The 26,204-nt window shown below is 42.5% G+C and overlaps 1 protein-coding gene across 1 annotated transcript; it reads right to left on the reverse strand.

Moving 5' to 3' along the window:
• Positions 1-1,873: 1,873 nt before the first annotated feature.
• On the reverse strand, positions 1,874-22,142 carry Fdx1 (ferredoxin 1). Its single transcript, XM_038323308.1, has 4 exons — positions 21,803-22,142; positions 15,889-16,013; positions 5,642-5,771; positions 1,874-2,215 (listed from the first exon to the last, which is right to left on the reverse strand). The coding sequence occupies exons 1-4, from the start codon at positions 21,997-21,999 to the stop codon at positions 2,101-2,103; spliced, it is 567 nt and encodes a 188-aa protein (XP_038179236.1). The 5' UTR covers positions 22,000-22,142; the 3' UTR covers positions 1,874-2,100.
• Positions 22,143-26,204: the final 4,062 nt, after the last annotated feature.

Raw genomic sequence — 26,204 nt, forward strand, 5'->3', positions numbered from 1 at the left:
CACAGATTCATTAAATCCCACTCTGTGGAATGGAAACAATTTGCACATTATTTTCAAAAGATTACAAAGATAGAGTACTCCTCTTGGAACAGAGAATAAGACATCCAATTCCATTTACCCCCTAGCTTAGTCAGCAGACACCACACTTCTCTGTCAGGGTATTATATCTATGTTCAGATACTTCTTACTGAAAAAAATTTTGAATACTTATTTATAGGTTTTACTGTCTGAAATTAAGTGTTTCCTCTGAATGTGGGTGACAGTTGTATGGCTGGGGCAGACTGTGGAGCCACTGGCAGTGAGACCAGGATTTATCCCTACTGCTTGTACTGGCTTTTTGGAACCTGTTCTCTTTGGAGGGATACCTTGCTCTGCTTAGATACAGTGGGGAGGGCCTTGGTCCTGCCTCAAAGCAATGGGCTAGACTTTGTTGACTCCCCATGGGAAGCCTTACCTTCTCCCAGGAGTGGAAGGGGGTGTGAAGAGGGGGGAAGTGGAGGAAGCAGGAGGAGGGGAGGGAGTGGGAACTGGTATTGGCGTGTAAAATGAAAAAAGTTTTTTTTTTTAAGGGGCAACAGCTCAGAGGTGAAGAACACTAGCTGTTCTTCTGGAAGACCTGAGTTCAATTCCCAGTAACCACACGGTGGGATCTGATGCCTACTTCTGGCATAAAGGCACTCATATACATAAAATAAATAAATCTTAAAAAAACTTAAAACAACAACGAAAAACCCACAAATGAAACCAAAACAAAATAATTAAAGTGAAAGAAAAGCTCAACACTTTGCTTTTTAAAATAAAGTTTTAAAAAAATAAATAAAAACAAAGACATTAAATGTTTCACTCAGCAATTAAGTATCTTTTCCACCCACATATACATTTAAATACATACATAATGCTGCCTGCAGATGAAGGCTGAGGAGTGGGTTCTCCAAGACAGAGCAGACTGAGGCCTCTTCCCAGTGTCTCCAGGTTCTTTCCACCACCAAAGAAAGGACTTTAAAACAAGGAACAAACTGAGGAAAAGTTTTCTACAGAACAAAAGGACATACCCAAAGGTGAGTGGAGGCTTCTGAGAGGGATGGGTGGCACAGGATTTGAAAGATGTATTACAGACAAACTTTAAGGAGGACAATTAGTCCTAAGCTAAGGCACACTAGAGAACCCCAGGAACGGATCAAGATCTCCACTGAACAGGGTTAGCTCTCCTTACTCTTTTTATCCCTAAGTGGAGTTTCTGAATGGTCCTGTACCGAGTGGACAATAGGAACAGAACAGTTTAAGGCTAATGATACACACATGCCGTTATCATCAAGTACAGGACCAGTTGCAGTGGTTCCAGCAGGCCTATCAATCAGCCAGTTTTGGGTCTTGTGTCCGTCCGAACTGTTTGAGAGGTCGCATGATGTCCTCTGTAACACAGCTCTGCCAGCCTCAGCTAAAATCTTCATAATTCCGCCAGTTTGCATCTAAACATGAAACTTACAGCCAGAAGCACAGATTCTCTGGTTACACCCTGGTCAAACCATGTTATGTGGAGATCTACAGCCTACATGAAACAAGAATAGTGATAAGTTTTTTTAAAAATTGTTTCTTAAAATTTTTATTTCATGTGTGTGAATTTTTTACCTGATCATATACCTATACATCAAACGCATGCTGTATCTGTGGAGGCTAAAAGTGGAGATCCAAACCACTATGAGCAGCTGGGTGCTAGGATTTGAAATGGATCCTCTGGAAGAAGAGCCAGTGCTCTGAACTGCTGATCTGACTATCTAGCCCCAATGACACTCTTTTTAAACTGACCTCCTAAAAAAGCAGACATAAGATTACACAGTAATGTTTTGCTAAAATCACTTGAACACACTCATGGTAAAATGTGTAAGGAGTTTATTATATCAGCTAGCTTCTAAAATTAAACTGACATCTTAATAATCTAATCAAACAAAAACTGCAGACTTTCAGTACTACAAACCAAATTAAGACAACACAGCTACTCACACGGAGAAATATATTCTGTTGTGTAATCATTTAATTATACTCAGAAATAATTATAAAAATAGGTAAAAATTTCATGAAAATATTTCTTTTTAATGTATCTTAGGAATTCTTGCTCATGTCAATGGACTGTCTGACATCCGCCACTGCCTCAGGCACACGAACAGTCATATTGTCCATAGCCTTGGTCAGACAGACTTGGCAGCCCAACCGTGACCTGCAAGGAAAGGAAGGAGGCTCAGTTTAGTATTGGATACATGTCATTCAGAAGCCTGTAGTAATTTAGGATATTTTTATACTTTCTTGCCCAAAGCAGTTGGAGAATTTGCTAGTCTTTCACGTTTTCATTAGGCCAAAGGAGACACCCTATCCAAGCCAACTAGAGGTAGCAGAAGGTCAGCACCAAACAACCATAGTGGCAAGCACCTATAAACCAAGAACTTAAAAGACAGAGCCAAGTTAGGAGTTCACGACCATCTTCATATGAGATCCTGCCAGACAATAACAACAAAATTCTTTAAGACAAAAATGAAATTCATAGATTCAAACTATCAATTGTAAGAATGTGCTTCCCCCATATTTTTAACGTCTCTGAAATCAAAGTCCATCTTCAGGCCATGGCACCTTACAGCCACTGCTACAATATGAAGAGGTTGCTGTGTCACAGCTGTGGACCTGGTCATAGTATACACACCAGTGTCTCCAACCAAGTAAGACAAGGATGTCGGTGACTCCAAAGGTGTTAAAGTTTTAGCCCTTTCAAAATAAATCCAAAAGGATGATAAAACCACAATCACCAGCACCAGAGGACCCCAGCAGATGCAAGTGTGTAATCGTGATGGGAAGACCAATCATCATTTCATTTCCCCTCTCTTTCACAAAACTCTACTGATTACGCTCTCCTTAGACGCTCTGTTTTCAACAAATGTGGCCCATGTGTACGTCTATGTTTGAGCAAGCTTTCTAAATGCATGCCGTATATTAAATAAAGAGACACTACAGTGCAGACTTTAATACGCAGCACTTTCCTGTTCTCTTAGAAGTACACAAAAGGTACATGTTAGCTAGGACTGGTGGCCCGTGCCTGGAACCTCAGCCACGTAGGAGGTTAAGACAAGAGGAATGCAAGTTGAGGGCCAGCCTGGGCAAACAGTAAGAATTCCAGCTTGGATTTAACTTAAATTCAGTCTCAAAATTAAAAAAATGTAAATAAAGGGCTGGGATACAGCTCAGTGTAAAGTACTTTCCTATTATGTGAAAGACTCTGGGTTCAGTCCCCAATACTGAAAAAAAAAGGCTAATCTTACAATCAAACTCTCTTTGACATAGCATGTTCTGAAGGCATTAGCTGCATTAATGGATTCAAACATTTACTGGATGTATAATGGTAAAATTTTCTACCACTAAATGTCAATGGTACAGTACTAAATGTCAACTGGTAAAATCCTAAATGTCAATGATAATTTTACTAAATGCCAATGGGTACAGTGCAGTTAATGGGTATACACAGAGTACTAAATTCAGTGCTTTCACCTGTTACACATTGGGCACAGGAGAGGCATTCAGAGGAAAGCACAGGATTTAGAGAAAACCAGCCAGTGGAAAGCCAGCACTAACATAGTGTGTTCACAGGCAACTTTCTGTTCTTTCCTAACCTGATCATCAAGATGGAGAAGAAAAGACTCTCCTGCAGGACTGCTGAAGAGACTAACTGCTGTTGTCAATCAGACAGATGAGATGAGAAAACTGATAGCTACCACGTGAGACTGTGACAAGTGCCACACAAACAGAACAATGAACCCCTGGACTGGACACATGGTGTCTAGAGAAGACTTTGGAGGGTGTGTGAGATTTAACACTCAGGAAGAGCCAAAGGAACGTGAGAACATCTGAGGCTGAGGCAAAGTAGGCACTTCCGTTTTGCTGCTGCGAAGCATGGACAAGGACAAGCAATGAGCAGGTTGTGGCTCAGTGACCGAGCACTCGTACAATCCAAACCCAAGCACCTCCTCTGAGGAGAAAAGAAGAAAGAAAGAAAAATTACATGGGGAATTACAGTTTAAAAAATAGCCAGGTATACGTGGTGGTGAGGCACGCTTTCAATCCCAGCACTCAGGAGGCAGAGGCAGGTGGGTCTCTGTGAGTTCAAAGCCAGCCTCGTCTACAAGAGTTAGTTCCAGGACTGGCTCCAAAGTTACAGAGAAAGCTTGTTTGAAAAAAACAAAAAAGTAGCCAGGACAACACACATAAATTTAGATATAGTGAGGCACCACTTCCTGCAGTAAGAAAGCCAGTTTAACCATAGAAAATTTTGATGATTGGAAGAAAAGAAATCACTTCCCATCAGTAGTTCTTCCTTGTAGAATTAGAAACAGCCTTGACAATACTCAATTATACATCATGCTCTATCTGCAAGAGCAAAAACCATGGCAAGGCAACAGAGATAACTAGAGGACTTGGGAGGTCTTAGGGCGACAGTCAGGCACTCGGCATGTTCATATGTGGTGAAGCAAGGCCACCCTTTAGAGGACGATGATCCAGAAAGTGAAGCCACTATCAGCGAGGCAAAGCAGAACATTGTAGGCACAGTGGGGGGAGAACAAGTACCCCACGCATAAGGGCAGCAGCTTGGATGTAAAAGGTATGAAGCGCTCACTCTTTCTTCCCAGGATATTAGTCTCACTTCCATAAGAGGGAGGTGGAGGCTGGGGCATAGCTCACTGACAGATAGGGTGCTCTGTCTAGTATGGGCAAGGCTCTTAGCATCCAAAACCAAACAGAACAGAAAATAGGGAGAGATGAACTATAAAAGGAACAAACTGAAATTAATAAAACTATTACCACTATAACTGCTTAAAATTTATTCTTACCACATGAAACCTAGATCTTGTAAGCTAATAAAGTTTTTAAGAAGTTATTCTTCATTAAGGTAGCAAAATACAGTTAAACAAAACCCGCTCTCAATAAGAAATAAGCCTCCTTAATTATGCCTTGAAACAGTCAATCAAGGACAAGACTTTCTTGACTCTAAGACTGGATAATTAAAAAATAGTATCACTGATGCCATCTGCTTCTGCAAAGCTCACTGTGTTTAAGAGAAACTACCTGCTAATTAATAAGCTCTGATTAATTTACTTTAATATACACCTAGAAAAAGAACTACTCACCTTAACATAATTACTATTATATATTAAGTTTCTTTGAAAACTCAGTTCTCTCAGACAGGTAAAATTTCCACTATAATTTTGTTCAATTATCAAATCTGTTCTTCAAGAATACTATAAAAAGCATTCCATTTAATTCAATCCTATGAAATTATGATAAATATTAATTCCTGGCAAAAATAGACTAAAGATGTATTGGATTAGAAACCATGACTACCAATTAACTCTGCCTTTTGTAAGGGGCAAGTGTGGACAGTGAAAGAGAACGGCCCCGAGGATGCTCAAACTTCGTGACTGTTCTCTATCTTCTCTACTCGTGGTGTGATCTTAGACCCGAAGGAAGATAATGCAGACTTCCCCAGGGTGTCACTTACCTCACAGGTCAGACACACAGTGTGCCTTATGCCTATGATCTAAGCACACACGAGTATGAGGCCACCCTGATCCTCAATCAAAACTAACCAACAAAATCTACTCACCTGTCTGTGAGTCCGTAAGCCAGGTCAAGCATGTCGTTTTCCTCATCGGTGATGGCATCTAACTTCTCATATATATGATCCTCGAAGATAAGGTGGCAGGTGGAGCAAGCCAAAGTCCCCTCGCAAGCACCTGTAAGAGAAGCAGAGGCTGACCATGCTGTGCACCGCAGCAGTGCACACCTGGCTGCTCTGAAACGCTTCTGTGTCTTAGAATCAGCGACAACACTAACTGAAAGGATTTCAGTACTGAATAATCACGAGTCAGGAAGAGGTCCCCCAGCCCCACATTATCTGAAATCACTCACACAGCACTTCACAAAGGTATGTCACAAACAGGGAATGTGAAGGGACCAAGAAGGACATACAACTCTAATATTAAAATGTATCCAAGTTCATAACTGAGGCACACGTACACACAAAGATGTATTCTTAAATATATATATATATATATACATACATATATATATATCAACAATGTATAATATCATACACACATAATTCACCTTACCTGGAGAACCTCAAAGCAACAGATAATGACTTGTGTTATCCAAGAGGAAGTATCTACCCTACACCTAAATAAAGTTAAATATCCTTCCCTCTCAATCCTCTAAGTAATTGGCCTAACAAACAAGACATTTTAAGATACACCACAGATTTAAATAATGTGATCATTCCTTTCATTTCATTTTAAAATTGTATGTACTCTATATCTGTGTGCTGTGTATGTATGTGAGCATGTGCACCGTGTGGTGGGTCTCAGGGCCACACTCTGGTCACCAGATGTGGTGTCAAGTGTCTTTACTCGCCGAGCCATCTTACTCTACTTGCATTAAATTAGCAGCTGTTTACTCAGCTCCTGTTATGTGCCAGGCTCCACAAAGGACACTAACAAAATCACGCCATCCAAACAAATCAAGACAGACTTCATTTGGAAATTGCCTTACAAAGAAACTCAACTATATAAGCCAGGGCTTCCTCAACTTTTTCCCACTCATGACCCATTTTCAAGTGAGAAATCTTTAAGTGACCACAAGTATATAGGCAAACAAAACAGGTACATATATCAAACACACAAAGATAACAAATCATAAACAACTTATTTTAAAGCAACCACTCAGTATATATATGTGTGTGTGTGTGTGTGTGTGTGTGTGTGTGTGTATACATATATGTTATATGTGTGTGTTTGTATACAAACATTGGTATACAAGATCTCCCAGAAGTTCACAAGCCAGATAGCCTGCAGTATACAACATAGCAGCAGAAACAGAAAAAAAGGAGACTTGCCTCAAAAAGGTAGGTGTGGAAAAAACTTCATACCATGCACCAGAACACACATAACATACGAGAGGGGGGGGGGTCATTTAGAAGCAGTGATAGCGTGATAGCCTTGGAACTTGTGCCCAAGTAATGAGGCACAAGAGTCGAGTATATGAGCTCTGGAACCAGATTCCCCACCTTTAACCACACCTTTACTGTGTCATGGTAGGTGTTCTTACTCTCTGTGCTTCAGTTATTTTAATAGCAACTCTAACAACCTCGCCTGGGGGTTGCAAGAATCATGAGTATAAATAATATGTATATTGGCAACAGACGTTGAAGGTTATGATAATAAATATTTGGAAATGGCGAGAAATCTTAGGCTGCTGGGGCGGGGACTCAATCAGTGGTCTCACCCAGCACTAGACTGCACACTGCAATACTAACCAGACTGGCAATATGTGGACATTGGTGCAACAGTGGCATGACTGCGATGTCATGCAGTAACCAACAACTTTCTGTCTGAATGGATTGTTTATGTGGTTTTTTGTTTGTTTGTTTGAGACAGGGTTTCTCTTTAGCTTTGGAGCCTGTCCTGGAACTAACTCTTGTACACCAGGCTGGCCTCGAACTCACAGAGATTCGCCTGACTCCATCTCCTGAGTGCTGGGATTAAAGGTGTGTGCCACCACCTGCCTGGCTTTCTGACTGGACTTTAATCTGGCTTCACAGAAGGGATTCCAAACCTGTTACTGTAACCTGGCAGGAATTTATTGTTGTTGTTTTGCTTATTGGTTAAACTGTCCAACTGCCTTCTAAACATTGATAACTGGAACCACTGATTTGTGTTGCTCATGTTTTCAACCCTAATGGGAGAAACTTTTATTTTTATTTTTGTTTGTTTGTTTTGTTTTTGAGACAGTGTTTCTCTGTGTACTCCTGGCCATTCTGGAACTCATTTTGTAGACCAGGCTGGGCTCTAACTCAGAGAGATCTGCCTGCCTCTGCCTCCCAAGTACTGGGATTAAAGGCGTGCGCCACCACCACCAATCACAGCTTGTTTTTCCAGTAGGCAGTGAGTGATTAATGCAGAGGACTCATAACTGGTCAAAGTGCCAACATAAGCAACTATAAGGCTCAGTGAGCATTATGGAAGAGGGGCAGAAAGAATTTTAAGCATTGGTTGAGGAGGAAGAAAGATATAAAATGCTGACATCTGTATCTGACACAGCTTCTGCACACACCAACTCCTAGCATCCATAACTACCTGCACAAGATTACTCCAGTCAAAAATCCAGCATGGATGTAGGAGGGGCCTCTAAGGCCCGACCATTGGCATAGGAGCTACTGGCAGTTGATGGGTGCTGAGGGAGATCGATTCACACTCTTTTGAGGACATGACCCTGGTAAATTGTTCAATATCCCAATAGGTGGCCCTACACCCATCATATATTAGCAGCACTAATTGGTCTCAGGGGATATTAATAGCCAAATGAAGGAGGATAGGAAGTTTAGACGAAGACAGGGTAGGGGACACCAAAGGAAGTTGGAGATACATAGGGATGAAGAAATAATAAAAGTATACTGTATAGATATATAAATTTCTTCTTTCCATTTATGAAATCTGAGTGTTGCTGAGAGAAGTTACCTACATTCAAGTCTTGCATTAGGGTCATTTCATTCACTTATGATGCTGACAAGATAAGGTGGGTCACCCTCACACACCTAACCCCTTTACTAAATGAAACCTAGAATACAGCTGTGTGGGAAGTTACATATTGAAAATGTGAAATTATGTATAATCATATTGTCCAAAGGATGATGGAACGAACGTATCAGAAAAGCAACAGTAAGCATAACAGCAAGCAGAAATACAGACTTCTATAAACATTACAGGAACCTCTTATCTTGAATATTCATAAAGCAGGCATGTGAAAATTACAGAAGGAAAAAGTTTGAAATGATAAGCTAGATAAATTTAATCACAGATGTATAACTGCCCCCAAGTGGCAGAATACTGCAGCACACAATACTGAAAGGATTATCTATTAACACAAAAGTTGTTATGTGAATACTTATGCATTGTATTGCTTCCTAAGTTCACAACTGCCCATTCCGAACCATTTATTTACTCATTCCTTCATACACAACAACAAATGAATTAAGAATGACTGTATCCCTTACCAGAGTCCAGGGGAAGGACACCGGAGTGACTAAATGCATCAACAAAATGGAACTGCTATGAAAGGATGGCCTGAGGCCAGGCAGTGGGACAGATTGGGCAATGACAAACTACAGCAGACTGGGCACTGCGAGCAACGCGAGCTTATGATGGGCTGGGGGTAACAGAGAAACACCACTTAGGGCCTGGGTGGTTGGGCAAAGGAGGGTTTCTTTTACTACCTGAACCCAATGCCCTGCATCCCAGAATCCAGGCATTTCTTCCACAACATTTGCCATCATCTGCTATGTATTTCCCCTATATGGCTTAAGAAATTAATACATAGACTTAATAGATACAGAATAGTAAATAAGCATTTGTGGGATGGGAGAGAGAAGGCAGTGTCTCGGCAGAGGAAAAAATGCACATGAAGTATTAAAGGTGTGACGTTTAGTTTGAGTTCAATCTTCTAAGAGGTCAGCATCACCAAAACAGGAAGAAGACAAATGAGAAGTGGAGGAGAGCGGAAGAGCAGAGGGAGGGCTCATCATGTGCAGCCTTAGGCCGATGGGAATATGGATTTAGTCCTAAGCGCAATGGTTTTCTTTGTGGTTTTACTGAGAGAACCGACATGGCTGATGTGTGCTGACAATCACCCAAGTTGCAGAACTCAAGGGCCGAAGCAGGTTCACAGGTCCAGGTGTGCACGGCTCACCAGAGCCAAGAGATCTACTGGAGGGTAAGTGAGAGTAGGTGCTGAAGGGCTGGACGGACAGGAAGACAAAGCTGCTCAGGTGTTACCTGCACTGGTCATTGCTGATCTAGGAAATGCTGGAGGAAAGACTAAGGAGAAGGGCAGGATCAAAAGTTGTTTAAAAAACATGAATTTTTTTTTTTTTAACCAGAAACAGGGTTCAGTGTGTAAGGGCAATTGTTGCCAACTCTAACAACTCTAATGACTGAGTTTATGTTCAGAATGCACATGATGGAAAAGGAGGACTAACCCCTGCAACCTGTCCTCAGCCTCCGCCCTTGTATTATATAGCATGTGTGTGCCTACACTCACACACAAATATTATAGTCATGTGGTGGAGGAGGTAAATAACTGTTAAAAAAAAAGCAAATATTTGAGTTTTAAATTTCTTTAGAATTTCCAAAAAGAAATGTAAACAAGGGAACTGAATCTGCAAGTTCAAGCTCAGAGAAAACTGAGCCAAACATATAAATTTAATCTCTAGCAGCATTTAGGAAGGACTTATGGTCACAGATAAGATGAGATCACATGGGTAGATACTGCAGAAACCATGGACTCAGCCATGTGTGGAGCTCGGGTGTCTGAGCACGTGGACCCTAGTAGGTGGCACTGTTGGGGGCAGCGGGGTGAGGGATGTTATGGAACCTTGAGGAGGGGCGGTACAGCCTTGCTGAAGAAGCATGTCGCTGGGTCATGCTTTGAGAGGTTGTAGCTTCCCCCTTCCAGTTCACTCTCTCACGTCTGTGGGTGAGGACATACTCTGAGCTTCCCGCTAAGGCCACTTGCTGCCTTATCTCCTTCATTACTGTGGACCTCCCACCTGCAACTGTAGTAAACCAAGATAAACTCCCCCTTTGCCACTTTTGGTCAAAAGTGTTTTTATCACAACAAAAAAGATCTGATACACTTGGATTAACTCATTTGATCTTCACAGCAACCTTATGGGGCATATACTAATATTAGCCCCATTCTACAAGTAAGAAGACAAGGTAAAAAGTTAGGGCCCTGGTCCAAAGTCACAACAGTGTGAGAGTGGCGGAATGGACAGACAAGCCTGGGCAGGAAAGCTCTACTCAACCACGCCAAAAAGGGTTTAGGGGAAACACTGTTTCAACCTTGACCCACAGTGTGAATTTAATTTTACACAAACACTCTATAAATAAATATTTCACAGCAACACCCCTGCAAAAGAGGTAGTGTTTTTCTATGTTCTATTATTTTTTATTTCTCTAAGATGCTGTTAGAAGCTATAAACTGGAGTTGGGAGTGTGTCTCAGCTGGTAGGGTACTAGCCTAGCATACATGACACCTTAGGTTTACGCTCAGGCATGACAGAAACCAGGCATGGTGGTTCATGTACTCTCAGCACACAGAGAGATGGAAAAAGAAAATCAGGAGTTCAAGGCTGGCCTCAGACACACCATTTCAAGGCCTGCCTCAGAGATACAGTCCTTCTGAGATACAACTGGCCAAGTCTTTTATCAAGGTAACAGAAAAGTAACTGATACAGTTGAGGGACTTTTATAACCAAAATAAAAACTTCCTTCTGATGCTCAGTTCTTAAAACTTTCCTTGAGTTGCCTTACACAACTAGATAGTCTTGCAGTTAAAGACTACATATCGGTTCTCTGTAGGTGGGCAGCTGTTTTTGCGAATCTTTTCTGTTATAAGCATCTCTGTTGTAAACTGTCTAGGACATGAGTCTCTTCCTAAAAGTGAAAATGAATCTTCAGAGAAAATGACACAAATAGCCTCCCTTGGTTACAGCTTTCACCTAAGTGTTCTCAAGGGCTGGAAAAACACAATTTCTTTTGCAATGTTCCCACAGAGAGCTAACAGTCTCCACACACATAGACGTGTTGGTCTAGAACATGACCAAGAACATTGTCACACGGTTTTAAAACCTGACTTAACATTTTGGCTAGTTCCAGAACAGTCAGGGATACACAGAGGAACCCTATTTCAAAAAGCAAACAACAAAAATTGTCTAGTATCTGGGTTTCCTTGTCAACAGCTTTTTGGTTGTTTTTCCAAGTAAGGGCCATGTCTTGATCTTTGTGTATCTTGAATTTCTTTCTCTGTGCACATGCAGACACTACAATGTGGAAACTGGGAATAAGGCGCTCGCCCTGCCCCAGTATACTGCAGTTGCTGCTCACTGGTGGTCACGGCTGCTGTCAGTTATCTAGTCGCTGCTGTAGACCAATCCTCTACAGCTCATATCCTCAGTGTGTGAATCCCAGCTCTATGGCCAGCTAAAAGCCTGGCCAGAGGTTCAAATATCTGGTGCCAAGAGGCTCAGGTGATTAGGCAAATGCCTCAACAACCAAGCAATCTGTGTGTTAGTCTTCACTCTGGCTTGTGAGAGACCTCACAGTCGCCAGAGATGAGCAAGTGGAGTCTGTGTATCTTCTAGATCATCTCTCAAAGCCTTCTACAGGCATCTCACTCTGAAGGTATTCCTTTCAGCGTGTAGCTAGGCTCTTGCTCACTTTCATTCTCGAGGGTTGGGAGGTGGCATGCTGCAGGTCTGAGTTGACAGTGTTGGTTTGTGAACCACAATCTATCTGATCTCAGAGTTTAGTCTCAATTACTTTTCAACACACTAGCATCCATTGTGAGAGAATACCTCAGCAAAGCTCAATTAAAAGTGCAGTTTAGTTGGACTTGGAGGTACATGCCTGTGATGCCAGCACTCAAGAGGCTGAGGTACAAGGACAGTGAGTTCCAGACCATCCCTGTAAAACTCCACAAAAATATATTGCATCAATCATTTCTGTTAAAGGTGTTTATATAGAAAGACATAAAGAAAAATGGCAGAGAGAGAATGGGAACGTTGACACATTAGGTACTCTGGGATATAAATATCACTACAAAGATGAGTATTGGTTTTTTCATGTATAAAATGGAAGGTAAGAGCTGAAGGCACAATAAAATGATAGAATATTTTCTTAGTATGCACAAGGCTTTGGTTCAATACCAACACCAGATAACATGCCAGGATGTGGTATAAACATAAATGATAATGATCATAATTATCTTGAAACTGGTAGAAACATTAGCTTTAGAAGCTCAGAAAAACATTACAAAAAATCAACTCTTCACAAACCCTGCAGAAGGCCACCCAAGAGGCAGCTTTTTAGAATTTACTTTTGAATGAGAGCGACGTTCCCTCCAACAAAAAAAACTTCAGTGAGCACTGACACGAAGGCAGACTTAATGCATAATGGGAAAATGGCAGGGAAAAGAACTAACAACAGCCCTTATAATAGGACTTGAACCATGCCCTGAAGCAACATAGTCAGGCTATGTTACATACAAAAGCAGTCCTCTAAAAATACATATTTTTATGTATATAAGTCTAATGCCTCTGTGTATGTGAGTGCGTGCATGCGTGTGTGTGTGTGTGTGTGTGTGTGTGTGTGTGTGTGCGCGCGCGCGCATGTGTGCACACACACAATCTAGAGATATCAAAAGAGAACATCAGATATCCTAGACCTGGAGTTACAATCCACATGCCATGTGGATGCTGGGAAGTCCTCTGTGAGATCAGCCAATGCTCTTAGCACTGAGATAGCTCTCCAGCCCTAGACCAAAACCTCTTCACATGTGGATCACGACTCTATCTGGGGTCCCAAAAACTGAGCAAAAGGGTGATAAACAATTTATAGCAGTAAAATGTTCCTGAGCACAATGAGAGAAAAAAAGACTCTGATGGATCTGCAGTGTTTCTGGCAACCTAGATGGCGCTGCATTCTGTAACCTGACTACAGCCTTGGTTCTGAGCGCAGCCCACAAGTCCTGCACTGTGTGCACATCTCACAGGAAAGCCAACAACACTGCATACACACCCTGGTTCAGAGCTGAGACTGCTGTATGTTATGAACTACAGTGCTTCTTTCTTAATTTTTAAAATTTAATTATTTTATGTGTATGAATGACTGCCTGTAAGTCAATGTACTACGTATGTGCCTGATGTCCACAGAGACCAGAGAGGGTGTTGTGAGTTATTCTGTGGTTGCTGGGAACTAAACCCTGGTCCTCTGTAAGAGCTCTTAACTGCTGAGCATCTCTCCAGACAAAAGTGTGATCTTTCTATTGTGCATACAAACTTCTCTGCACTTATAGAAACAAAATGGTTGAGCCATTAAAAATAAAGGCTTCTGATGCTTTTCCACCGTCATTCTACAGCATATCAATACCAAGCTAGCGTATCCTTGGATTTGTTTTTCAATTTAAAAATTGCTGTTTGTGTTACTGACTTAAGTTTCATTTAAAAAAAAAACTGTTAAATAAATTCTAGCTTGATGGAGAGAATTACCGATGTTTTTGAAATGGCCCTAAGCATACTTCTGCCATTTTGGGCTATATATAAGAAGCCCAATTCTCAGCACTAACAACTAAATCAAAACACTGGACCACTCTGAAAAATACTGAAGATGTGCTTATGTCCTACAGAATCAAATATTTAGTTCTTTAAAGCCAGGCGTGGTGGTGCATGTCTTCAATCCTAGCACTTGACAGGCAGTTCTCTGTGAGATCAAGGTCAACTTGGTCTACATAGTAAGTTCCAGGACAGTCAGGGCTACACAGTGAAACCCTGTCTCAAAATGCAACTCCCCCAATAAAAAGTAAAAAGATTTAGTTCTTTATATAAAAATAAACAAGCATCTATTTGGTTTAAAATAAACTTACGATTTATTACCAGTCAACATCCGATTTGTATTAATTATGAACTATATACCAAGGTTGTAAAAAATGTATTGAACAAAAAGAAATTACAACTGGAAAGATTAGTGCTTTTCAAACCTAATATGTACCATCCAAATCACGGAAACAGCTAGTTCGGCAAGGCAGATTGGTAAAGGTGCTTACCATCAAATCTGAGTACCTGAATTTGATCCTTAGGACCCCATGGAAGGAAATAGCCAACTCCATAAAGTTGTCCTCTAATCTCCACACACATGACATGGCATAAGCAAGCCTGCACACAAATATATGCACACATACATGTGCACACACAGACACACACACACACACACAGACACACACACACACAGACACACACACACACACTAGTAGTAAATAAACATTGCTGGCTAGACTTCCTGAGCCCCAAAATCTGCATTTCTCAGGTAATAAAGATGGCAATGAGCCAAAGACCCCACGGAAAAGAACCATTTAGACACAGCCAGTGCCTCCAGAGCTACAGTATGGAGGTGTGGAAACACCAGCTTTGTACATGTGGCTAGACAATATGGTCAGAAGAAATGAAAACTTTCTACATAATGTTTTTTTAAGAATAAGTTACCCGGGCTGGAGAAATGGCTCAGAGGATAAGAGCACTGGCTGCTCTTCCAGAGGTCCTGAGTTCAATTCCCAGCAACCACATGGTGGCTCACAACCATCTGTAATGAGGTCTGATGCCCTCTTCTGGCCTGCAAGCATACACTGCAGAACACTGTATACACAATAAAATTTAAAAAAAAAAAAAAGAATAAGTTACCCCTCCTGAGAAGGTAAGATGACATTTAGAATTAAATCAAAGCTATTCCAAACTGTTCTGTGCTATGGTATTCACTACCTCTGCCTGTACCTTCTGCCTCTCATCTCTCTGGCTTGCAGCACAGGTGAACAGTAGGCACAAGGCTACAATCGATTTCTGAGTCACGTGGCTATCTGAATTATTTTCTAAAAGTAAACAGGTACCCTCTATTATCCATCTTGGGTTTTTAAGTGTTTATGTGAGCATGCTTCTCCTGAGTGTGGGACATATGTGTGCAACTGTCAGAAAAGAAAGAAAATAGTGTGGGATCCCCTGCATTCAGAATTACAGGCAATTATGAGCCAACGGATCTGGGTGCTGGGAACAGAATTCAGATCCTCTGGAAGAGCAGTATGTGGTTTTAATCACTGAGCCATCTCTCCAGCTCCTACTCTAATAATCTTTATAAACAAAATAAAATAACATGTCCTAAATTATAATATTTAATTAGAATATTACAATTTAAAAGTTAAAACGAACGAACAAAAAACCCTGTAATTTATTCAGAAACTTCCAAGGTAACTTACCAAAACCATCAATGTCTAGATTATTTTCAACCACAACATCTAGCAGAGAGTCACCGACTTTCCCCGTGGTTGTTAGTGTCTCACCATCACGGTTCTTGAAGTGGACTGTTATCTTATCTTCTGAGCTGAGAAAGGAAGCAGTATTTCAGTATTTTTAGTAATTTCAAAATATAATTTAAAGGCCAAGGAGATAATTCATCACATAGAGGCTCTTGCCATGAAAGCCTGACCACCTGAGGTGGATCACTGGAACTCATTCCAAAATGTGGTTATTTGACCTCTACAAAAGCGCCATGGGTGCCCACAAACACATCAACAACATAACTCACACAACAGTAACAAATAAGAAAAATTAAATCATAACTGCAAGGTCAAATGAATAAGTACATTTGTAGGAAGAAGACAGCACAGACTGAGGGACTTATCCTCTACCCCACCTACAGAGGGCAGGATTGATCACCTTAAAGAAAATGAAAACTATGTCCTGCCCCAGCAGCCCCGTGGGTTGTGAACTTTTGTCTCCTCACCTGTCACATATCTGTAGAAACACTAAGCAATCATAACCAGGCAGGAACTCTACTGGGTTTTGTGGTGGAAGCAACAGTGATTCTGGTTTGATTTCCGCGCCAGGGATTAAATCCAGACCCTTACACATGCTAAGCACATACTTGACTACTGAGCTACACCCTCAGTTCATGAAACCTATTTTGCTTTCACAAGCTCTTAAAAGAACAGTATCTCTGTGACCATGGCCCTGAGAGATAAGTTCAAGGTTGTTTGTGGTCAGCTTCATTAAAAAAAAAAAAAAAAATTCTGCTAGCCACAGGGTCACTACACTGTAGGTGTCTGGTCGTGAGACTTTGACCCCAGTGGCAGCTGTTTTACACTTTTGTGAGTCTTTGAACATTTCATCTTTGTCCACACAGTACATTCAACACCAACAGACTCCTGGGGAGCCATACACCGCTGCATGTGTGTTTACTGTGTTATATATCATCAAGGGAGCCATACACCGCTGCATGTCTGCTTACTGTGTTATATATCATCAAGGGAGCCATACACCACTGCATGTCTGCTTACTGTGTTATATATCATCAAGGGAGCCATACACCACTGCATGTCTGCTTACTGTGTTATATATCATCAAGGGAGCCATACACCGCTGCATGTCTGCTTACTGTGTTATATATCATCAAGGGAGCCATACACCGCTGCATGTCTGCTTACTGTGTTATATATCATCAAGGGAGCCATACACCGCTGCATGTCTGCTTACTGTGTTATATATCATCAAGTAAACCTAAATTGTTCTCCTTTCTACTGAACATAACTAAAATGTGGGGAAAATCATCATACTAGCACCTGGAGATGTCTCTTCCATTCCCAGCACTTAATTAGTTGTAATTTTTAACCACAATCAAAATTCACAAATAAGTCAGATGAACTGCCTCCCAGTGGATAATGTTGATATGGAATTGGATAAAAGAATCCTGCTGATTAAAAAGGTCCAACCTTAAAATATCAGTGAAAATTTTCATCACCTTGTACAATAAATATACACTAATATTTCTTAAATGAAAAAAAGATATAAAAATTTGTGCATGTGCCTTCAAAAAAAATGTCTACGCTCCCAAACTTCTTTTAATTGGGGGTGCTCCCAAACTTCTTTTAATTGGGGGTGAGAGAGGCCTTTAAAAACAATTAGCACTGTCAAAAGACAGGGAAAAAAATTGTTTGTTTGTTTTACATGGCTTCAGAGACAGAGTCAGGGCAATGCTCTTCTGTACCTGAGTCCCAACCTGGGCTCTGTAAAAGAAGGATCCTTGCACAGAGGAACTGTAATGCTAAACTATTCAAAAGCTATGTTCTTCTCAAGATAAAATAGTAGAGAATGTACAAGAGCCCTCACAGCTAGAAGATTCTCTAAAACACAAATTTAAAAAGGACATAGGAGGCAATGACTTGAGCCAGTTGAACTCTGTAGTAAAATGGAAAGTTTAGGAATTCATTTATATATTATTAGTATGTGTGTGTGCACACCACACACCATACACACACAACACACACACACACACACACACACACGGCAAAGGGATGTTGACATTTTCAGCATGGGCAACTGGGTTTAACTTAGGGTTACTAGGATTAAGAGAAGGAGCTTTGTGAAAGCTGAAAATGCACTCACATTTAGAACCTGCTTAGCTTCTAATACTTGAAGAACCAGATGGGACAGTCGGCAAGCCATATGGCATATGAATCGGAAAGAATGACATGGACAAATGCCTGGAAGCTAGGCTATAGTAAATGGGGATGTTTATGGAATTATTCCAATCTGGGGCTTTAGGATTGCTGTTCTAGAACATACAGCTAAACTTGCAACAAAGGAATTTCAAATCACCTTCACATCAGTCTTTTGTCAAGGCATTTATCTTACAGTTTTGACAATGTACAAAATGCCTAAGCCATGGTAGAACTCAAACACAGCTCAGTAACTTTTATTTAAAGCCCCCAAACTTATTTCTACTGCTAGAAACCTGGACTGCTACTATGTGCTAAAACAGTGGTTCTCAACCTGTGGGTCTCAACCCTTTCGTGGGTCAAGTGACTCTTTCACAGGGGTCACCTATCAGATTTCCTGCATATCAGATATTTCATTACGATCCATAACAGTAGCAAAATTAGTTTTGAAGTACCAACAAAGTACTTTACAGTTGGGGGTCACCACAACATGAGGAACTGTATTTAAGCCTTGCAGTGTCAGCAAGGTTGAGAACTGCTGTACTAAAGCTATTCATCCCTTGTTAACAAATGCTAAGATAAGTAATTGATTTGCTAACGACAAAGAAGGAAGCACAAATAAGAGGGGAAAGGTAATTCAAGTGAAAGAGCAGAGAAGCCAAAGCCAAAGCCACAGCTTCTGGTCTTACTCCTAGAGCAGTGACCACGGAAATCACTCCTATATACAGTAAACTAGAGCAGTGACTCCACCCATTAAAGCATTAAAATCCTTTCTTTTCTACAGACCCTTACTTATCTTGGGCTAACTTCCTATACTCCATGTAGCAAAGGACAGCCTTGAACTTCTGATCCTCCTGCTTCACCTCCCGAGTGCTGGGATAACATACATACATACATACATACATACATATCACTCCGCACCTCTGCACACTTTATGTGGTGCTAGGGGTCAAACGGCTTCACATACTACACAAGCACTCTACTAACTGAGCTACTCCTTAGCCCAGGATTAAACTGTTTTTAATTTAATGAATTAAATGGTTAAAATAGAGGAAGTTCATGGAAATACTTTATACACATGTACTTGACCAAACTTCTGTCTGTTCACATTCAATGACTGGTCAATGCCACACCTCCTGCACTTCTAAGAACTAGATTCTAAGATTTCAAGTAGCAGAATAAATGTAATTCTTCTAAACCTTCATCCCCAATTAAACAGCCACTTGCTTTTCTCAACTCCAGCAGACACACTAACAAGGCTGTGGTCCTGTAGGTCTCCCAGGCTAATGGAGTAGAGCAGTGGTTCTCAATCTTCCTAACGCTGCAACCCTGTAATACACCTTCCTCATGTTGTGGTGACCTCCAGCCATAAAATTATTTCACTGCTACTTCATAACTGTTATACTGTACTGTTATGAATTGTAATGTAAGTATCTGTGCTTTCTGATGGTCTTGGGTGACCCCTGTGAAAGGGTCACTAGAACCCCGCAATGGGCCGATCCCCCCAGGTTGAGAACCACTGGAGGAACATATAGCTGTTCTTACCCTTTCACTCCATGGCCCGGGGCGCTAGCAGAGGGAAGGCCAGTCTATGGCTCTGTTCTCCCCTCATCACCTTTGCTCTCGGAAATGACTCACAAAAGTATTAACTAAAGAGCCACCAGCTACAGACAGTACTGCAGCAGATCACATGCCTGACACCAAAGAGGGCCCTGGTTAGAGCCACAGCATCTCAAGGACAAAGACTGTCATCTGCCATGCGACATAAAACCTATTCAAGGTCTAGACCATGTTTTGCCAGCTAGTTAATATAACTTTATGCCCACTCACCTACTTATCTACTTCACAGGACTGTCTTAAAATACAGTGAAATCATGTGTGTGAAAGCCCTTTGTAATCAAATCACTTGCAAAACATCAAGTATTATGTCAGGGTGTTTGTGAATAAAAGCTTTTCAACATTCATTTATTGAGAGTTTATATAGACGTGGAACTTGAAACTCAGTTTCTAGAATTACTTTGTCCAATACAACTTTGAACTTAAGCAGAAAGGTCCTATACTGGCAATGCCAAACACAGTAGAGAAGCTCACCACATACTTTAGTTTTATTTATACTTAAAACGTGGCTAGCATAACTGTAAGACAGAACCGTGAATATTATTTAGCTTCAATCTTCTTAATGTTCAATAACTACAAATAGCTGGGAGTGGCTGTTTTAACAGCAAGAGTCTGGCATAATACGAGCTGGAAAATCTACTTGAAGCTCCAATGTCTGTGTCAAGAATCACAATATCCAAAACCTAGTGACAAAATCGTAGGAACCAATTTGCAAAAACATGTGTTCCCTTAAATACTAGTTACACTGATTATGTTCAATATGTCACAACTTAAATCCAGAAAGCATCTGCCATAGAAATTAAGGCATCCACAGGTGAATAGTCAGAGGGACCAGGGGAAATAGGACTGAATGGTACCCACGATTTCCCTCTCACTTCACACAAAACACACGGGGCGGGGGGGATTCTCATTTCCTGCTATACTCTATTCTGGAGTCAAATGACTGGCAGGGATTTCTATGATCAGAAATTCTCTGAAGAAGCCGTATCTGTGTTGAATATGCTGTAGAATGATACACCAGATACAAACATCTGTGGCTGTGAAGAGACGGATTGCCACATATCTAGAAACAGCCAAAATTATCTTGGGTTATTGTTAACATGACCTTAGGGTCATGTATCACCAAACACTGTTTCTGAGCTTTATGGTTACCAGGTAAATAAGTCTTGGAACGTGTTATCCTAATGGACCATCGGCTTCCAATGCTAACACTAAAGATGTAAGATAGGTTCAAAACCCTATAATCCATTCGCTGTCCCCTCACTACATTTGACAAATACACTGACTTGTGACTTTCTTTGGGCCTGTGACTACAAAAGTTGAGCTAAGTTCTTCCACAGAGGGACATGCAATTCATGGAGACTCTAATCTGTGTTTCCAGGCATGGGCACTCAATGTTTAGCTTTGACGAAAACTCTCATCTTTCCTTTGAAGCAACAGCTATGTTTTTCATAGACGTTATGTAACTGTCAACATGTCACCACACTGAGAAACTTTAAGTCAATTTTATCTTTAGTCAACCTAAGGGGGCAGTGCCTTTAAAAACAAATATACCTAATACAAACCTTCCACCTATGGGGAGCTCTCAACTCTCTGAACATTTCCCACAGAATTCTCTACACTATGACCCCCAAGAACTGTTGCTAAGAGGCACCTACCTACTGAGCCCTCATTTTCAACCAGGCGCAAGACCAAACGTCACCTGTACGGAGTCATTTATCCCTTAAATCATCCTGGAAGGTCAACACTGTTATCCTAGGTCCACAGGGACTAAAGTCAGTGCGGGTTTAAACTCTACCCTACCCAATTCCCACTAGGCAGGAGCCCCTAACCCCTCCCTAGCTGGAAGGCAGCACAAAGGCCAGCGTGTGCTAGTCTTGCCAGGGGAGCAACCACGACGGTAAGGGCGACAAGGGCACCCCACCGAGGAAGCCCAGAGGCCAGTGCCCCGCACCGCAGAGCCAGGCCCCGGAACGCTGGCGTCAGGAGGCGGAAGGGTGCCGGGGCGGAAACGTAGGCCGGGGGACGCCGGGACCCAGCCGTCGCCGCCGCGCCTCACCTGCTCCACGCGCGCGCAGACAAGCTCAGCGGCCGTCCCCGCCCGGCCTCTGCGTGCGCGCCGGGGCTCGGGGTCCACCGGGGAACGGCAGTTCCCGTGCGGACCCCACAGGCCAGCAGCCAGCCGCGGTCCAGGCCACGGAAAGCGACGGAGGCGCAGGCGGCGCGCAGGAGTCGGGCGCCCGGAGCGGCCGCCATAGCCCGGTCGGAAGGTTCCGGATCCTGTGATGTCCTGCGCAGTACTGAGGGTCCCGCGGGTCCCTCGCGTCCAGTGACGAGCGGACTACAGTCCCACGAGCTCCTTGCGTGTCCTATAACCCACGGCCGCGCCCCGCCCGCCCCGCCGCTGCTCCGCCTCCGTGGGGCGGGGCCGAGCACGGCTCCGGGGTGCGGATCAGGAGTTCACCTTTAACTATGCACTTTGCTCTCGGGAGCAATTATTCGTCAAAGACTGTCCAAAAAGCCACCTGGTGAACTGAACCGCCTTCGTCCCACTCCCTCAAAACAAAGTCAAATATCGCAGTTTCCACCGCCTTTAGAGTTCTAGTTTGAGCAAAAGGGATCTAGGTTTTTCCTACCCAGGATAGCGGAGAGTTTTTACAAACTTGACACACTGTGTGTATAAAAACCCTGAAACTTAGCAAGTTAACTTTTAACTTAAAAGTTTAAAACTTTTTTTGATGACTAATAATTGGTAAATTGTGAAAGAGTCTTTGAGGTCAGACATTCAAACCCAAGTCCTCTGTTGATAAGAGACCTTGGATAAATTATTCTGGGGTGGGGGGGGGGGGGGATAACAGTTTCCATAACTCACGGCTAAGTTCACATTCAGGGCCATTGTGGAGGTTAGGTGAGTAAGAGCCACGAACTGCGTCACAAACCAGGGACGATAAATGCCTCGTCTCGAGCATTCCTGATAAGGGGCTGAAGGACAGAAGCACTCTCGTTGCAAACAAGCAGGACATAGTGAAAGATGACTTGAATATTCAAGCTGGGGTTGGAGACATGGCTAAGAGGTTAAGAATACTTGTTGCTCCTAAAGAAAACCTGGGTTCAGTTCACAGTAACCACGGAGCAGCTCACAACTGTCTGTAACTCTAGTTCCAGGAGATCCAAAACCCTTTTCTAGCCTCCTCTGGCACCAGGCATGGTGCAAATACATACATTTAGGCAAACACATTTGGGAGGAGGAGGAGTATTACTCGACAGGTTGAAGATTTGGCTCAGAAGTTGAGAGCACTTTCTGCACTTGTAGAGGACCTCAGTTCGCTTCCCAGCACCCACGGTAGCTGGTTCTCAACTGCCTATAACTCAGAATTCCATAGGAATCCACCGCCATCCTCTGACCTCCTCAGGCACCCACATACATAATTTTTTTAAAAAAAATCAGTCTGAACATATCTCTGCAAACATTTATCAATTTATGATGTGAACTGTAAAACTCCATCTAGCTTTTGGAAATGTAAAGTGGATTATTATCTACAGTTAGCTCACTGTAGGCACACCAGACCTGACTTAAACATCACAGCGTGCATACTTAGGGACACGTGTGTGCGCATATATACATACATAAAAACATTACATGAAATCCCATTAGTACTTATGGTTTGTGTGTTTGTTAAAATTATAAAGAACAGAAATTTGGGGTTTGAGGAAATGGCTCAGCAGTCAAGAACGAATGCTGCTCTTAAAGTGGACCTGAGTTTGGTTGCTAGCATCCACCCTGAGTAGCTCCCAACAGACTCTAAGTTCTAAGGGATCAGGCGCCCTCTTCTGGCCTCTGTAGCTATTTGTATACAGAGAGAGAGAGAGAGAGAGAGAGAGAGAGAGAGAGAGAGAGAGAGAGAGAGAGAGAGAGAGAGAGAGAGAGAGAGAGGAGGGGGGGAGAGAAAGAGGAGAGGAGAGAGAGGAGAGAGAGACAGAGACAGAGAGGGGGGAGAGGAGAGGAGATTTTAAAAATTAAAAAAATAATAAAAACAGAAACCTATTTCTATTTTCTCACAGTTTTGAGCACTGGGTAGTCAAAAATCAATATGGCAGCAGGTTTGATGCGCAGTGAGAGCCCAGTCTCTAGCACACCATCATCACTGGACCCTCACGGAAACTCCTTTCGGGAGATCCTGTTGTTGGGTCATGAGGATCCTACTGATACAATTCCACAGGACCATTCCCTACATGTACTATTGCATATCATAAATGGGCTAGTTGTTAGGGTAGGCCCACTCACCCAAGGCCTGGCCCACCCAAGGCCCGGAATATGGGTCTGGGTGGTAGCTGAGCTGGTCAGTCTGGACCACTAGGATTGCCCTTCTCAGGCAAGAGGCAGAGTCAGCTCTCCTAGGCCCATGCCATCCAGGCCAGCTCTCTCATACCCATGGTAAGCAGTGGGATCTTCTCTACTGAGTGTGGGGGCAGGGTGCTGGGGAGTGAGCAGTTTTCCCACAAGGGGCAGGGACAGCTCTCCTGCTGCAGTGTCCAGGAAGGGGCTGGACCAGTTCTCCCAGGGCAAGTGAAGGTCAAGCCTGGCTCAAGACAGCTCTTAGATTTCAACACGCAGGGTTCCTATGGCCTGTATGGTAACAACATAGACCCCAGGTGCAGCAGGAACACTGACCCAGACATGGCCCCAACACCCTCCTGGCTCTTTCAAACCTTTGCCATCTTTTTTATTGTCGTTAACATGCCCGCATGTATGTTCATGCATATGTATTCCTAGATATAATTTGCTCAGTATGAATAATGTTACTCATATGTATACCATCAGGACTGAACATTTAATATTAGACAATCAATTGGTGTGCTCTTCCCTGGAAAAGTCTTTCTCCCACTCCCGGAATTCCTTAGTTGCTTTACCCCATCCATGTTACCATGTCTATCCTTGCTGCCTTTGTTCAGCTCACGTTTAGGCAGTCGTGTTGGTGAGATTGCATAGATGTAGTTTCTGACTTCAGCTCACATTTAGACAGTCATGTTGGTGAGATTGCAGAGCTGTAGTTTCTGACATCAGTAGGAGACACCTTCTCACAGCAAACTCCCTGCTCCTGTGGCTCTTAGACTCTTCCTATCCCCTCTCCTACGATGCTAAGTCTTAGGTGGGGGAGGGTTTCATAGATGCCATCTCTTGGGACTGGGATCCACAGCTCTGCATGTTGATGTGTTGTAGTTTTTTATACTAGTCTCCACTTGTTGCAAAGAGAAGTCTTCTTGATGAGGGGTGAAGACTACCCTTATCTATGGCTGTAAGGACAAATGTTTAGAATATGGTTAGGAACCACCAAGGTATGCAGGCCATGGCTTCACCCTTAGGGCTATGGTGCCATGCTGATTGTTTTTGTGGCTTGTAGGCATCATAGCTAGGCAGGACTGCTGGTTGCTTTCCTCCTTTGGAAGCTGACACAGCACCTTCTGGTACCATGGAAGCTGGTCCTTAGAGAAGAGCTGTTCAGGTCTGTTCCAGCTTGGGGACCAGTATGCCCTTTGTCTGAAGTAGATGGGACTTAACTTCCACCTCTTGGGGGCAACCAAGGGCAACAGCAATAGCACAGGTGTTTGGGACGACTCTGACAGCCCTGACCAACAATCCAAAAGAGGGCTTCTCATGCCTGGTATTAGAGTATTTTTAGGGGATTTTTGGCTCTTGGAGGGAAAAGTGTCAGAACAGAAAGGAAAAATCATTTAAGCTATATGTGTATATTTATACACAGAATAGTCTTCCTTAGGACTTTTTTTGGCTTTTTTTTTTCAAGACAGGGTTTCTCAGTAGCTTTGGAGCCTGTCCTGGCACTCGCTCTGTAGACCAGGCTGGCCTCGAACCAGATACCTTTACTGTTCTTTTACCCCCTTTTATACTTATCACCCCTCTATAATTAGAGCCCTCTTTATCTCATTTCCCCAATCACTTGTACCCTATTTCTCTTTCTATTCCCACCCCCCCTAATCAGCAATGGTTCCTTTTCCCCTTTTCTGGTTTCTGCAATTACTCTAGGATATATACTCACACGTTTCTTTTTTTAAAAAAGTAGCTCAAAACATGCAACAAGTGGACTTTTAAGTTTCACATTCCTAGGAAGTATTGCTGCCTTGGTGTATCTAGTCCCTATTGTTGCTATCACAAATTACTGTTTTCTAGTTATGTAGGCCAGATTTGATGAGTTGCTATGTTTCACAGGCCAGAAACCCTAAATAAGGCTCAAGGTTAAAGTCAAGGTACAAACAGGGACCCACTTCTTTCCAGGCCGGGAAAGACAGAATGTTTCTTTTCTAGAATTCCCTAGCTGTGGAGTCCTCAGGGGCCATCTCCCAAACCCTTCTTCCTTCATCCTCTTCCTTTTCTATTTTTAAAGAGTCCAGCGATTAGCTTGGGTACAGCTTGATAACCCAGAGTCGTTGTCCATCTCAAGATC

Source organism: Arvicola amphibius, chromosome 3, assembly GCF_903992535.2.
Source record: "Arvicola amphibius chromosome 3, mArvAmp1.2, whole genome shotgun sequence".
NCBI classification, from domain to species: Eukaryota; Metazoa; Chordata; class Mammalia; order Rodentia; family Cricetidae; genus Arvicola; species Arvicola amphibius.